The 13451-nt window shown below is 44.0% G+C and overlaps 1 protein-coding gene across 1 annotated transcript in view; it reads left to right on the top strand.

Annotated features, from left to right (window-relative positions):
* SPNS2 (SPNS lysolipid transporter 2, sphingosine-1-phosphate) overlaps positions 1-13451 on the top strand; it is a 158440-nt gene that overhangs the window by 44488 nt on the left and 100501 nt on the right. Inside the window, exon 2 of the mRNA XM_054008563.1 lies at positions 2412-2477. Within this exon, the coding sequence (XP_053864538.1) occupies positions 2412-2477 (66 nt within the window). The remainder of the gene's footprint in view (positions 1-2411; positions 2478-13451) is intronic.

Genomic DNA, 13451 nt, shown 5'->3' with positions numbered 1-13451 from the left:
GTAAAACACAGCAATGCTTTCAAAGCAATGTGAGGCCGGAGTAGAAGAATAGAAATGAAGGGAGATGCTACCTCGGGGCAGAAATATAAAGCTCTCTGTCGTTCAGAGAATTAAGGAAAGGAAGTTGTGGAGGCTATGAGACTAAATATCTGTTGATGGACAGAGATTGGAGTCATTTTAGAAGCAATCTAAATGCTGTCGTCTGGAGTAAATGGTGCATTATTAGATGACCCAGTTGGGGGACACAATGGGTTTCTTTTCTCCTTCTCTTTGTTCCTTTTTACGTTTTTCTAATCCATGAGTTTTCCTGCTACCGTCCCAGATGCCTTCTGGAAATACTTGTCCCTGTTTCATCTGTCTTTGTTCTTGTTGTTTGGCATGACTCCTGACTGTTCTGAAAGGTAAGATGTTTTTTGGCCAGTGAGATCCAGTTAACTCTGAGAGTTGCTTCTAACGACCCTTAAGGATGAGCAGAATCCTTCTGGATAAAACCAAGGGCCAGCTTTTGAGCTGGATCTGAACTTGTTTAGGGATTGAATATAGTTGGGGAAAACTTTCCAGTTTCTCAAAGAGAGGGTTTCGGTGTATTTCCTAATTTTGGTAGAAGCCACAAGCCGCAGTTCCACAAGTTAGGCTATTTATGTGCTGTTTGCTATCTGGCCAAAACAAGGACATGCTAGAAATTGAGAAAGCAAGTGAGTGTGCATGTTCCAGGCCAGAGAAGTTGGAGTAACTTTGCTTCAACTTTGGACAAGCATGGAAGCCTTTGGATCCTTATCTGACCCAAATGGAACCTCTGAACCTTTGGAGATATTTGCCCATCATAAGTAACTGTAAAAGACTATGCTGCAACAACTCAGCACAGCTTGAGTTATGGCTTGCAAAGCCTGGCTGCACTCAGTGATTATACTACATCATTCACATGGCTAAATTCGCAAGGCCTTCGTATCCCTGTGCGGGGTGCAGTAAGAGAATCTAGATGGTTAAGGTAGCTACTTCCTACAAAATATACATGTAACACTCCAGTGTGTTTAGACTGTGTGTGGGTGCATGTTGATGTATTTTGTTCAGTTATTTTAAAATAAGATCTAGTCACTTTTCCCCCTTTTACTAAACCAGGGGTAGGCAACCTATGGCACGTGTGCCGAAGGCGGCACGCGAGCTGATTTTCAGTGGCACTCACGCTGCCTGGGTCCGGGGGTTCTGCATTTTAATTTAATTTTAAATGAAGCTTCTTAAACATTTTAAAAACCTTATTTACTTTACATACAACAATAGTTTAGTTATATATTATAGACTTCTAGAAAGAGACCTTCTAAAAACGTTCAAATGTAGTACTGGCACACGAAACCTTAAATTAGAGTGAATAAATAAAGACTCGGCGCATCACTTCTGAGAGGTTGCCGACCTCTGTACTAAACCATTGATTTCATTTCTTTCCCCCCAAAATATCAGAAACAAGAGTTCACCAGAGCTGGATAAAAAAAAATAATAATAATAATAATGGAGATATCACATCTCCTAGAACTGGAAGGGACCTTGAAAGGTCATCAAGTCCAGCCCCCTGCCTTCACTAGCAGGACCAAGTACTGATTTTGCCCCAGATTCCCAAGTGGCCCCCTCAAGGATTGAACTCACAATCCTGGGTTTAGCAGGCCAATGCTCAAACCACTGAGCTATCCCTCCCCCCCATAAATGGTGAAACCAAGGCTCAAAGAGGGGATTTGCTCAAGACTGAGTGGGTCACCTATTACAAGTCCTGTACACAAGGTTGCATTGCCTCCCAACAGAGTGTCACTTGAAACTAGTCCCAGGTTTGCTTGAAAAGTTTGCAAACCATGGTGAAACATTTGAAGAACCTGATCTGAGTTTTGAGAGCCAGTGTTGTCCAGTAGATAGGACACTAGACTGGCGATCAAGAAACATGGATTTTAATGCTGGCTCTACCATTGACCTGTTACATAACCTTAAGCAAGTCACTTTACTTCCATGCCTCTGATTCCTCTTTCACCCTTTGTCTGTCTTGCCTGTTAGAGTGTGAGCTCTTCTGGGTGAGAGACCCCCTCTCCCTGTGTGTCTGCACAGCACCTAGGTGTTGGTGCTTTGGTAACATAAATAATAAATAAGGAACAGGGCAAGGCAAGCTTCTCATGCATTTGGGTTTCATTGTGAACATTTTGCACTCTCTTAACCTGCTGACACCTATTGGTAATTTACTTGCCCCAATTACCCCAAAAGTAACAAACATGCACAAGAAAGAAGAAGTCAGTGCACAGGTTTTGAACGTTGTTGCGTGTTGTGAGTTGCTGCAGGCTTTGCAGACCCTATTGTTGCTGCCCAAAACCACATATCTCTGCTGCACATTTCACAGGACAATGGCACTGAGTTTCTTCTCTCCATTTTCTCTACAGGTGTATTGCTAGACATCCAGCAGCATTTTGGAGTTAAAGACAGTGGGGCTGGCTTGCTACAGACAGGTAAGAGCATGTTTCCCGGCTATTAGGTTTCTTTTTCCTTCCTTATGTGTTGTTTTGTAAGGTTTCTTGAGTGAAGGTCGTGCTACCCTTGCATGAACATATTTGCTTTGTTAAATCATAATTGGCTTTCAAATTGTTCCTAACTCTGACTGGCTGTGTTTGGCTTACGGCTAGCAGTGGCTTCGTTTGCAGCATCCAAATTTTCACTGGCATTGGGCAGGGCTGGCGAAGCCAGCTGCAGCGTCCGCTTACCAGCGCATACAGTAGGGATGGCGTGGTACAATAGGGAGAGTGAGTGAATGACGCTGTTCAGGTAGCTTGTGGGAATTGAATCAAGGCAAAGAAGTACCAAGCCACAGTAAGAGAGACCGCCACCTTGACTTGTATTAGGGAGAGTACATTATAGGTCAGCAATGGGGCCCTATTACTCAAACTTCTGCTGAAAGGGAGTGGGCAGGTTGTATTCATCACCTACGGCGTGGTGCACAGAACATGCTGATCGTGTGGTCTCATAATCATGTGTAGCACAAGCTAGCATGATGATATGAAACCATTAACTTTATTGACATAAATACGGCTCTGAGAACTGCAGAAAGGGTTAACAGCCATTGTATCCACTTAGCTCAGCATCCTATTGGGTTGGTTGATGAAAACAGACACATTTGACTTTCAGCGACTAACATCAAGCACTTTTGTCCTTGTGTTGAAGTGAGAAGGATTGTTAAAATCTAAGTGCACTTCCTTTTTGTGTTGCAAACAACTACAGATGGATTTGGTCAACCACAGAATAAACCTGTACATTTTGACCTCTGGGTGTGGTGTAGTCTTGACTGACACCTTGGCCAAGTGGCTGAATTTGGTGACTTTGAAGGGCAGCCCCAGGTGGACGGTCATAACAAAGTGTTGGATTTTGTTGGGGAGGAGTTGACACAGTCACAGAGCAAATGCGATATTAGGGAGGAAAAGAGCTGGTTTGGGAAGCTGATGGCAGACTTGTTTGCTGGAGTCCTGAAAGGATGGTGCTACTGCTATTGCACGTGGGTGTTTCTGTTTGATAGCCCTGTTCAGGAGTGTACACGTAGCGTAGGAATAGAGTGCATCTCCCAGAAAGGAGTGGATGGAATCCTAGGCCTGATCTTCGATTATAAGCTCTGGGGGGCAGGGACTCTTTTATTATTCTGAGTTTGTACAGCTCCTAGCCCGATGGGGTCCCAGTCTATGACTGGGGCTCCTGGGTGCTATTGCTATATAAATAATAATAACCTACAGTAGGGCTTTTCTAAAACTTTTCCACCTCTGGTGTAGCTCCAATGGCAGTGGTGGGAATGCCAGTCTAGTAGCAAACTAGCAAATTGCAGAGAGGTCTGCAGGCTAGCACTAAATGGCTCCATTTTGAGAGAGATCCTTGCAACGCACTAAGAGTTAGTGGTGCTTGGCACCGTGCAGGAATGGCCCAAAGTTTGCATTCTAAGAATGAGTTGCTCTAGCACCATGGGTACAAGAGCAAATTATCTGCCATCCCTGGCTTGTTTAATACTCCACCAGCTGCACGCCTCTTGGAACGGCCGAGTTCAGCTAAACCGATATGCATGACACATGTCAGGAACAGAAGGCCTGAACTTTACAAATGTTGCTAATTAGAAGTGGTATCAATCAGTTATGCCCAAAGCGGCACTGGGTATCTGTTAGGCCCTCCTCTACAGCAGTTATTTTTATTTATTTATTCTGCTCCGAGGAAGAGATCCTCAGCTCACCATTAGACACCGAGCACCTCCAATAAAACATTCTGGCAGAAAATGGCACCCTCCAAAGTAAATACTTAATCTTCACTTCTCTCGCTGGATGAGAAGCTTTTACAGATTATTTACAAGTAGCAAGTGTAGGAAGAGCTGGGCTCCTGGAGGCATCTCATATATTAATTGTGAGAAGTAGTAGTAGTAGTATTGATTTCTGTAGCAAACCAGGCAGGCTGTCAGAAAACATACCATTTAGATGTCACAGTCTTTTCCCAGATTGTGAGATTACTGGTGGGAATGCAGCAGTCTCTGTCAGCAACCAAATGTTGCTTTGGCAAAGAAATATCTTCTCGTTCTTTGCTGCTCTGAAAGTTGGTCCCATCCGATGAGTGACCAGTGTCCTACCTGTGACAAATTGGTGGTTTTGGTCCGATTCTCGATGTCCAGGCACCTCCTGTAGCACCTCCACTCCAAGGATATAAAAACACAGCGAGGGCCTGATCCTGCCATTCTGACTTAGGTTGAGTAGTGACTTACCCTGTGAGTATTTGCACAGGGTTAATAGGGCTGTTCACAGAGTAAGTGGCTGTTCATGTCAGTAAGGTTGGGCCCTCAAGTGTTAAGCTAATTTTTATTGTCTGCATCTTACAAATGGGGAAAATTGAAGCACAGAGTTAAGTGACTTGACCAGGGTTGCACAGGAAGCCTGCAGCAGAGGCAGGAGTAGAGCTTGCGGCTCCTAGTCCTCTTCCTTAAACTCATGACTTCATCCGTCCTCTTCCAAAGAGCGAAAAGGCCTCAGAGACAGACATAGCCTCTGATCCCCCAGAGGTGGTCCCTCCAGTCATCGCTGGGGGTGAGGTGGGGAGAAAGGTTGCTCATCCTCTTCCTGCCCTATGGATAAAAGCAGGATTTCAGTTTTCATGGTGGTTAATCCTGCATTTTAATGAGCAGCAAATTAATTTAAAACGTCCTTAACGTGGAGGAATAAAAATAATATGACATCCTTTGTTAGTTCTCATCGCTCATCAAATAATCAAGCTAATTTCTCATTTAAAAAAAAAAAAGACCTCTTAGCTGATCAGACAAAATGCCATAGACAGTTCTTTTGCGCCCGATGGTATTGCAAACCCAAAACAGAGGAGGAAGAAAATAAATCCTCCAAAGGCAAGCCATATGCTCCTGAATTCATACACTCATCCGCACATGCACGAACGGTCTCTCAAATCACTATTGTCTAAACACATCAGAAATGACTTGCACTTGTTCTCAGTCTCTGTGCCTGAATGTTTCTGGATAACACAGGTGCCTGGTATCCTGGCAGGGAAGAGAGGAAACCTGAGTTGTGTTTTATTTTTTGTGCTAATTAGGACTTCATGTGCATACCAGATCTGTAACGTAAGCTGCTCTGAGGAGCACTGTAATGCCTCATGTGGCAAACTCCCCTGAATTCTAATGCCTCAGCCGTCAAAATGTAGTAATCTCTGTTAACGAGGATTCTGCGACAACGAAGGGCACGCTGACAGATGGATCACGATTGCTGCTTGCTCGGTATTTTTGAGTGATAGGCATGTAACCATGTCGACCCCAGAACTTCAATTATCTCTTTATGATGCTTAAATTGAGAGTTGAGCCTTTTTCTTTTTAAAGTGCTACATGCACTTGCTGTTATGTAAATAATAATCATTTGTGCTGAATTATCCTTGGGGCCTGTGCATGAGTGTTGCTCTGTGTGGGTTTTTTATCTTGAGATTCCTTTCATTTCCTGCCCGTAGCCTTTGCTGTGCAGAGAGTGGATAAGGCTGGCTGGTATTTAGATGTGTTATAGAATTCTCTTGGCTAGTTGGGCAGCTGGGATCGGTCAATCTGATTGTTATAAGCCGTACTGTGCAAAAGGTGATTCCATAGTGCAGAGGTGTGAAGGAGGTGGGACTGGAACAGTGCTTGGGGCAGAGAGAGGCTCCTGGAGCTGAATGCTTTATAAACCTCAGAAAGTGGGGGAGAGAGGGGAATCAGGTTTATAAAACTAGGTCAAATTGTTTTTGTTTCTTTTGGTTTAGAAAAACCCCTGAATCGTGTTTTCAAAACTCAAATTTCTAGGGGTATGTCTACACTGCAATTAGACACCTGTGACTGGCCCGTGCCAACTGATACAGGCTCGTGGGACTCAGGCTAAGGGGCTGTTTAATTGCAGTGTAGACTTCTGGGCTTGGGCTGGAGCCCGTCCTGTAGGATCCTGCGAAGTCGCTGACCCTGGAAGTCTACATTGCATTTAAACAGCCCTAGCCTAAGGCTGTGGCTACACTACGGGGCTTACAGTGGTACAGCTGTGGTGCTGTTACTGAAGACGCTGTACACCGATGGGGGAGAGCTCTCCTGTCGACTTAATTACTCCAGCCCCCTCAAGTGGCGGTAGCTACTGCATCAGGAGAGCTTCTCCCACCAACCTAGCTCTGACCTGCTTAGGTCAGTGTAACTTACATTGTTCAGGTAAAAAGAACAGGAGTACTTGTGGCACCTTAGAGACTAACAAATTTATTAGAGCATAAGCTTTCGTGGACTACAGCCCACTTCTTCGGATGCGGCTTATTCGCACCCCTGAGCGACATAACTTATACTGACGTAAGCGGTCGTGTGTGCGTAGCCTCAGTCCCACAAGCTCGAGTCAGCTGGCCTTGGCCAACGGCAGGTTTTATATTGCTGTGTAGACACACCTGAAAATTAAAACCTGTGCTCTGGCTTGGGGATGAAGGTACCCGATACCTACACGCCAACCTATATGAATGGGTGCCCTGTATACTATATTGTACTGATGATGATGAAAATGTTTTTCTCTCCTTGCTTTGGTATCACCCTTGTATTTTCACACTGCCTACTTTCCTTTCCTCCCAACAGTGGATTTATTTTCTCTTTGCCCTTTTCCCCTGTCTCTCTTAAGTGGAACATAGAGCTGATGATGCTAGTACCTGTCTCTTACTCACTGCTTCCAGTGCAGAGCTCAAACTGCTTTACAAAAAAGGGCTAATGTTGTTTGCCCATTTTAAAGATGGCAAATATGAGGCACTCGGGAGGGAGGGAGGGAATTGTCCACGGAAACACAGTAGGCTGGGGCAGAGCCAGGAATAGCTCCCAGGGCCAACTTTTGAACCTATAACATTTTAACGGATTCAAAATTTGACCAAGTGAGATTGCTTAATGAGCACCATTCTCTTCCAACACTAAACAGTCCAAGCTCTGAGCACGACAGAGGGAAGGCACGTAAAGCCACCTGGCAGATGGGCACAGTGTATGCCGGTATTGCAGTCTGTTTCAGACTACCAGGTGGGGATGGTTGAAAAGCAATAACAGTGGCTATCGTAAGGAAGGCTTTGGTGATATCAGAAGAGGAAGTCCTGCTATCCTGAAGCCAGACCGATGGGGTCAGGAACAAGAGGAGGAAAGGAAGGGAGTAGCCTGAAAGGACTCACAACAGGAAACCATGCTTTGCTGTCCTGTGTAGAGAGAAAATAGAGTACCACCCTTGAATCCGGTTCAGTAGATAGCTTTCCAGGGCGTCTTTGTGATGTCAGGTTTGACCTGAGCTCACATTTCCCTAGGGCTCATTTCCTATTAGACCCTCCACGTGGAAGTGGTTTAGCAAAGTGTCTGTAAATCTGCATTCCCTCCACCTCCTGAGAGTTGACTCAGCAGATCGATGCGGAAAACATGGGCAGCATTTTTATAGGATCCAAGGCTGCAAATGTAGCCACTCAGGGCTTGTCTACACTGGCACTTTACTGCACTGCAACTTTCTCGCTCAGGGGTGTGAAAAAACACCCCCCTGAGTGCTGCAAAGCATCAGTGTGTAGACAGTGCACCAGTGCTCAGCGCTGGTAGCTGTTCCCCTCGTGGCGGTGGGTTCTCTCCCAGCGCTCTGCCACGACTACACAAGCCACGTTGGCAGTGAAGCCGTGCCCTGAGGTTTCTTATACTCCTACCAGCAAAGTGAGCATGGGACTCGGGCCTGGGGCATCTGTGGGAAGGACTGGTCAAAAATTGGACTTGCAAAGTGGAACAGATTGTTTAGCATAAGCAATTAGCACACATTTTATGAGATCATTCAAGGTAGAATGGCTCATTCACACCTCTGCAGTCATCGGACAAAAAGAGGGGGTTAATGGCATAGGATGGCTTATTACAACAATCTGCAACTCACTAATCCCCTTTCTGTGCTTCGAAAACTTGTCTCTCTCACCAACAGAAGTTGGTCCAATAAAAGATACTACCTCATTCGCAGGGGCGGCTCCAGGCACCAGTGCAGCAAGTGTGTGCCTGTGGCGGCAAGCCCCGGGGGGCGGTCTGCCGGTCGCTGTAAGGGCGGCAGTCAGGCGACTTTCGGCAGCGTGCCTGCGGGAGGTCTGCCGGTCCCGTGTTTCGGTGGCAATTCAGTGGCGGGTACTGTTACTGCAGATGCTGTACACCGATGGGGGAGATCACCCGCAGAAACGCTGCGGCAGATCACCTGCAGAAACGCTGCCAAATCCGCATGACCGCGGACCGCCCGCAGGCATGCCGCTGAAGGCCGCCTGACTGCCATGCTTGGGGCGGCAAAAAACATAGAGCCGCCCCTGCTCACTCGCCTTTGTCTCTCTAATATCCTGGGACTGACACAGCTACAACTACACTTCAGACTGCCTCTCTAGGCAGTTGTTTACAGCTCAGGGTTGGGGCAGATTGGGGAGGTCTGATGCATAAGCTGATTATCACCAGCATGTTTTTCACAAATTCTTGTGGTCCTTTTTATTTTTGAAGAGGTGAATCTGACTAGTATTTCTGTACTAGATGTTTGCAAAAATAAATAGCTCAATTAAAATCCCTTTTTAAATAAAAAAACATGTTCACGTTTTGTTTAGAATCATTAAAAATGTTCCCATTTTACAAAATAAAATTGTAATGCTTTGGACATGTGCTCAAAAATAGGACAATATTTAGTAAAAACAGGCTAGTTTTGGCTTGTTTGTTTCCAAATTACCCCACCACCACCACCACCACCACTACCCCAAGTTAAAATCAGCCTGAATCTAAAACATGCTCAATGTACATTTGTTCATATTGGCAGAAGATTTTACAAAACCCTAAATGTCTGGGTTGCAAAATGACAGCAGTACAGGCAACTCTTTCCTTTCTGAGCTATTTGTGCACCGTATTTACGCTGTGCTCTAGATGTCTGCCGTGCCAGTTGCTTGCATCCTGCTTATTGGGAGAGAGACATTTGCTCTTGCATAAAGCAACTGAACAACTAAAATATTCCATTTCCCGCTATAAAAGATTTGGATGAAATCCCAGCGTTTGAGGGAGGTATTTGAGGAGAGACGGGCAGGGTATTTTAAAGTGGATGTAAAAACCATTAGGGCTTCTGGTGGAATGGTAACTTCTCTAATTTCTGTGGGGTGGGTCTCTCTTCTTAAATAATGTAATCAATAAATGAAGTGACTATAGCACTGGTGAGAAGTCCTGGATTCACAGCCCTGGGGAAGGAGGTCCTAGATTTACTCACAGAACCAGAGCGGCAGGGGCAGTGGCAGTGCAAGCTTCCCCTCACAATATGTAGCCAGTGTGCCTGGCCCTGCGCTATAGAGAGATCAACACTAAGGCCCATGTCTACACTAGTGAACTTCCAGCGGCACAGCTATACTGATGCAGCGGTGTAGCTGCTCTATGCCGACAGAGCGAGCACTCCTGTTGACATAAAACCACTAAACGAGCGGCGGTAGCTCGTTTTTTCACACACCCCTTAGCAGCGTAAATTTTGTCGACATAAGGCCTAGTGTAGACATGTCCTAAGGATGCGTCTTCTCTAGGGAAAAAAGATAAGTTCTTACCTTGTGTTAGATACCGCTCATTAGCAACACAGGGTAAAGCCCTAGTGTAGACAAGGCAGTTGGTAGTTTTTGCACTTTAGCAAGTCAAGGTTAAGACTATGCAAGAGCCTAGTGTTCACCTCAACTTGCTAACTTGTGTGAAAACTACAAATCGCCTTGTCTTCATTAATTTACCTTGTATTACTAAGATGTGGTAACTAACACAAGGTAAGAACACACCTTTTCTCCTTGTGAAGACAAAGCTTATGAGTGAGAAAGCTATTCACTTTGCATTCCATCCAAGCAAAGGGCTCTCTGGCCAGCCCGCCAATTATAATGGTGGTTTTGGTAGTATTAGATGTTGGCCCACTAGAGACTAGACTAGAACTCGCTCACTGAGCCGCCTTCAGGCTCCAGTTTAGGAAAGCGCTTAAACACATATTTGTGTCCCACTGACTTTGGTGGGATTTAAGCACATATTTTAAATTAAGCATGTGCTTAAATGCATTCCTAAATCAAGGCTTCAGATTGCAACGACTTCTTAGTTAACTTCTGGGCTAAATTCGAACCAGTGATCTGTACAATGACTATTTGGCATGGGTGCAGTGCTGAAAATAAATAAAAAAAAAAAAAACTTGTTTCAGGTCAGCCCTAAATGGAAGTGTTTCAAAGTTTCTGGTGAAAAGAAATGTCAAGAAACCTTTCATTCCAGGTTGACCTGAAAACGTAACATTTCAATTTCAAAGTTTTACATTTTTTTTAAGTGTTGGTGAGGTTTTTTAATAAAATTGAGTGAAATTCTGAAATGAAATGTCTTTCTTGACTGAAAAATTGGAGCATTTCATTTTGGTAATGCTAAAACCAACCATTTTGATATTTCCAAAAAAAATTCCCCTTTTTTTCCTCATCCAGGCCTTTATATGAATTAATACTGAGAAGAATACAGTTGTTGTTTTTAATGCATTTCATTTACATACTGTGTGTCACCTCAGGGAATCCCAAAGCACTTTTTTTTAGATTCTTATCTTTTGCGCCTCCCTCCAAAAAAGAAAAAAAAGAAAAAAAACCAACTAACAGAGAACATCAGGGTTTTTCTGTCCTAATTTTTTTCCGCAATAATTCTCTCATTTTCTCAAAGCACAAACCTGCAGTTTTGCAGAGCTCTCTGCAGGGTAACATATACAGGATGATGTGAAAAAACTAAGCAACCATACTCATTTAGGCTCAAATCTTGTGACAGGCAGTCAGGTTTGATCAGTGATTTCCAGACAAATCCAGTGTGGTTAGGTGGCGGCGCAGGTGATAGAGGTGGGTGTTTGATCCAATAGGTGTCATTCTTTCCTCTGATTCGGTATGGATAGATCAACCCAGCATATTGTCAAGAGCTCTGTGATGCTGAAGGTGTTGTCTTTCTGTGAGACAGCTAGCAGTCACTGATAATACCTTTCAGAGTAGCAGCCGTGTTAGTCTGTATCCACTCTGTATGCATCTGAAGAAGTGGGCTGTAGTCCACGAAAGCTTATGCTCTAATAAATTTGTTAGTCTCTAAGGTGCCACAAGTACTCCTGTTCTTTTTATTGATAATACCTTGACGTATTTTGCAGTCACAGGGATGTCCTGGCCATATTCCAAGTGAGTGACAGTTTTGCCTATCTAAAATTCCCCATTTGGTTCCAGTCTGATATGATGTTCTTTGGCTCTACTATTGTGTATTGTTGCTGTGTGCTGGTGATGTTTCTACATCAGAAGTGGCTGCATTTCAGTTTGTGTCTTTGCACAAACAGGTACATACATGCATGTAGATTTTGTACAACCATTACAATTCAAGGACAAAGATATTTGGAGACAATGAATTCAGTGCTTTTGCCCGAGTAGTGTGTTTAAAAGTGTACGATCCTCTGCTCAGCCTTAGCAGTGTTATTAACCTGTAGAACTGGTTTCCAACTTGAGCAATAACATTGAATTGCATAAGAGGTGCATTGCTGGAGCCATTCAGGAAAGATTTCCCCCACACACACACCTTTACTCACACTTACCCCACCCCTTCTCGATTTCTGTAGCACGTAATCGGGAGTGCTTTGTCCTTGCTACAAGAGGAGTCTGAACAAAACTGCACTGATTTGGAGTCATGTATGTAAGTGAAGTGTGCGTGTGTGTGAGAGAGATCTATCCCTGAGTAACTACCTAGGTGAGACTAGTAGTAAAATATGCTGCAGTTGATAGTGAAGAGAGCCACCTTATTTTCAGTGTAATTAGAGAGTAGTCACTGTTCAACCCCAGAGGAAATGAGCTCTGTGTTGCTTGCTTGCCGTCGTTAGTTATTGTGGCTGGGTTTGTAATGACTCATGTGTAGTGATTGGATGCAGGAAATTAGCTATGAAGATGGAAAGGGTTATAATAACGAACTAATACTCCACAGAACCTGTGGCTGTGCTGGTCGGTCAATTGGTTTAACTGCAGTTTAGCAATACCTCACAAGCCGCATGAGACGGTTCACACTCAGGTAGAATCAGCATTATGGGTTTTAATACCCAGCATCTACATTTATGGTTAGAATCACGAGTAGTGGGCCATGTCGTGGACAGAGCACTGGGTTAGGACTCAGGAGGACCTGGGTTTTATTCTCAGCTTAGCCACTGGCCAGCTGGATGACCTTAGGTAAATCCCTTCCCCACTCCGTGCCTCAATTTCCCCATTTGTAAAATGGGGATAATGATACCTCCTTTGTAAAGTGCTTTGAGATCTATGGATGAAAAGTGTGATAATACGACTTAGGTGGTATGATTATAATATGTCTAATGTCCCCCTCCTTTATAATATCATCATTATATAGCCTGACTGCATCTGGCTGTGAAATGTTCTTTGTTCTACTGAAAATCTTCAATGAGTTTTTGTTTTGGCTGAAAATTTTCAGGTTTTCAAGGGACCAAAAACATTTTTGTTGTCGGGAATTGAAAAATTTCAGATGGAAACTGAATGTGGAAGGGGAGAGAGTTGCAGAATTGTTTCTGTTTTTAGTTGCCAAAAGCAGGAAAATATTTTGGTTTCCATTTGAAATGTTTCCATTTTTGGCAGATGAAAGCAAAAAAAGTTTTATTTGGTTATGAAAACTTGAAACATTTAGTCAGAAATGGATACTTTGCGTGGAAATGTCAGGGTTTTTTTTTGGGGGGGGAGCCATTTTTCATTAAAAAAAAAAAAATAAAGTGCTTTGAATGAAAATTTTCAGCCTGCTCTTACTTATCACTTCTTTCCTTCCATCTTTTCTCTCTTTACCTTTTCATGGAACACTTATTTCTTTGCACAGCCAGCATTTACTTTACATACCTTTTCATCTCTTCCTTCTCGTTCCATGTCTCAGTTGAGGGTTACTCTGAGCTGTGGTGGCAGCTCGCATT

Source organism: Malaclemys terrapin, chromosome 18 (assembly GCF_027887155.1).
Source record: "Malaclemys terrapin pileata isolate rMalTer1 chromosome 18, rMalTer1.hap1, whole genome shotgun sequence".
Taxonomy (NCBI): Eukaryota; Metazoa; Chordata; order Testudines; family Emydidae; genus Malaclemys; species Malaclemys terrapin.
The sequence above is the reverse complement of the archived record's forward strand: the minus strand, read 5'-3'. Positions and strand labels throughout refer to the sequence as shown.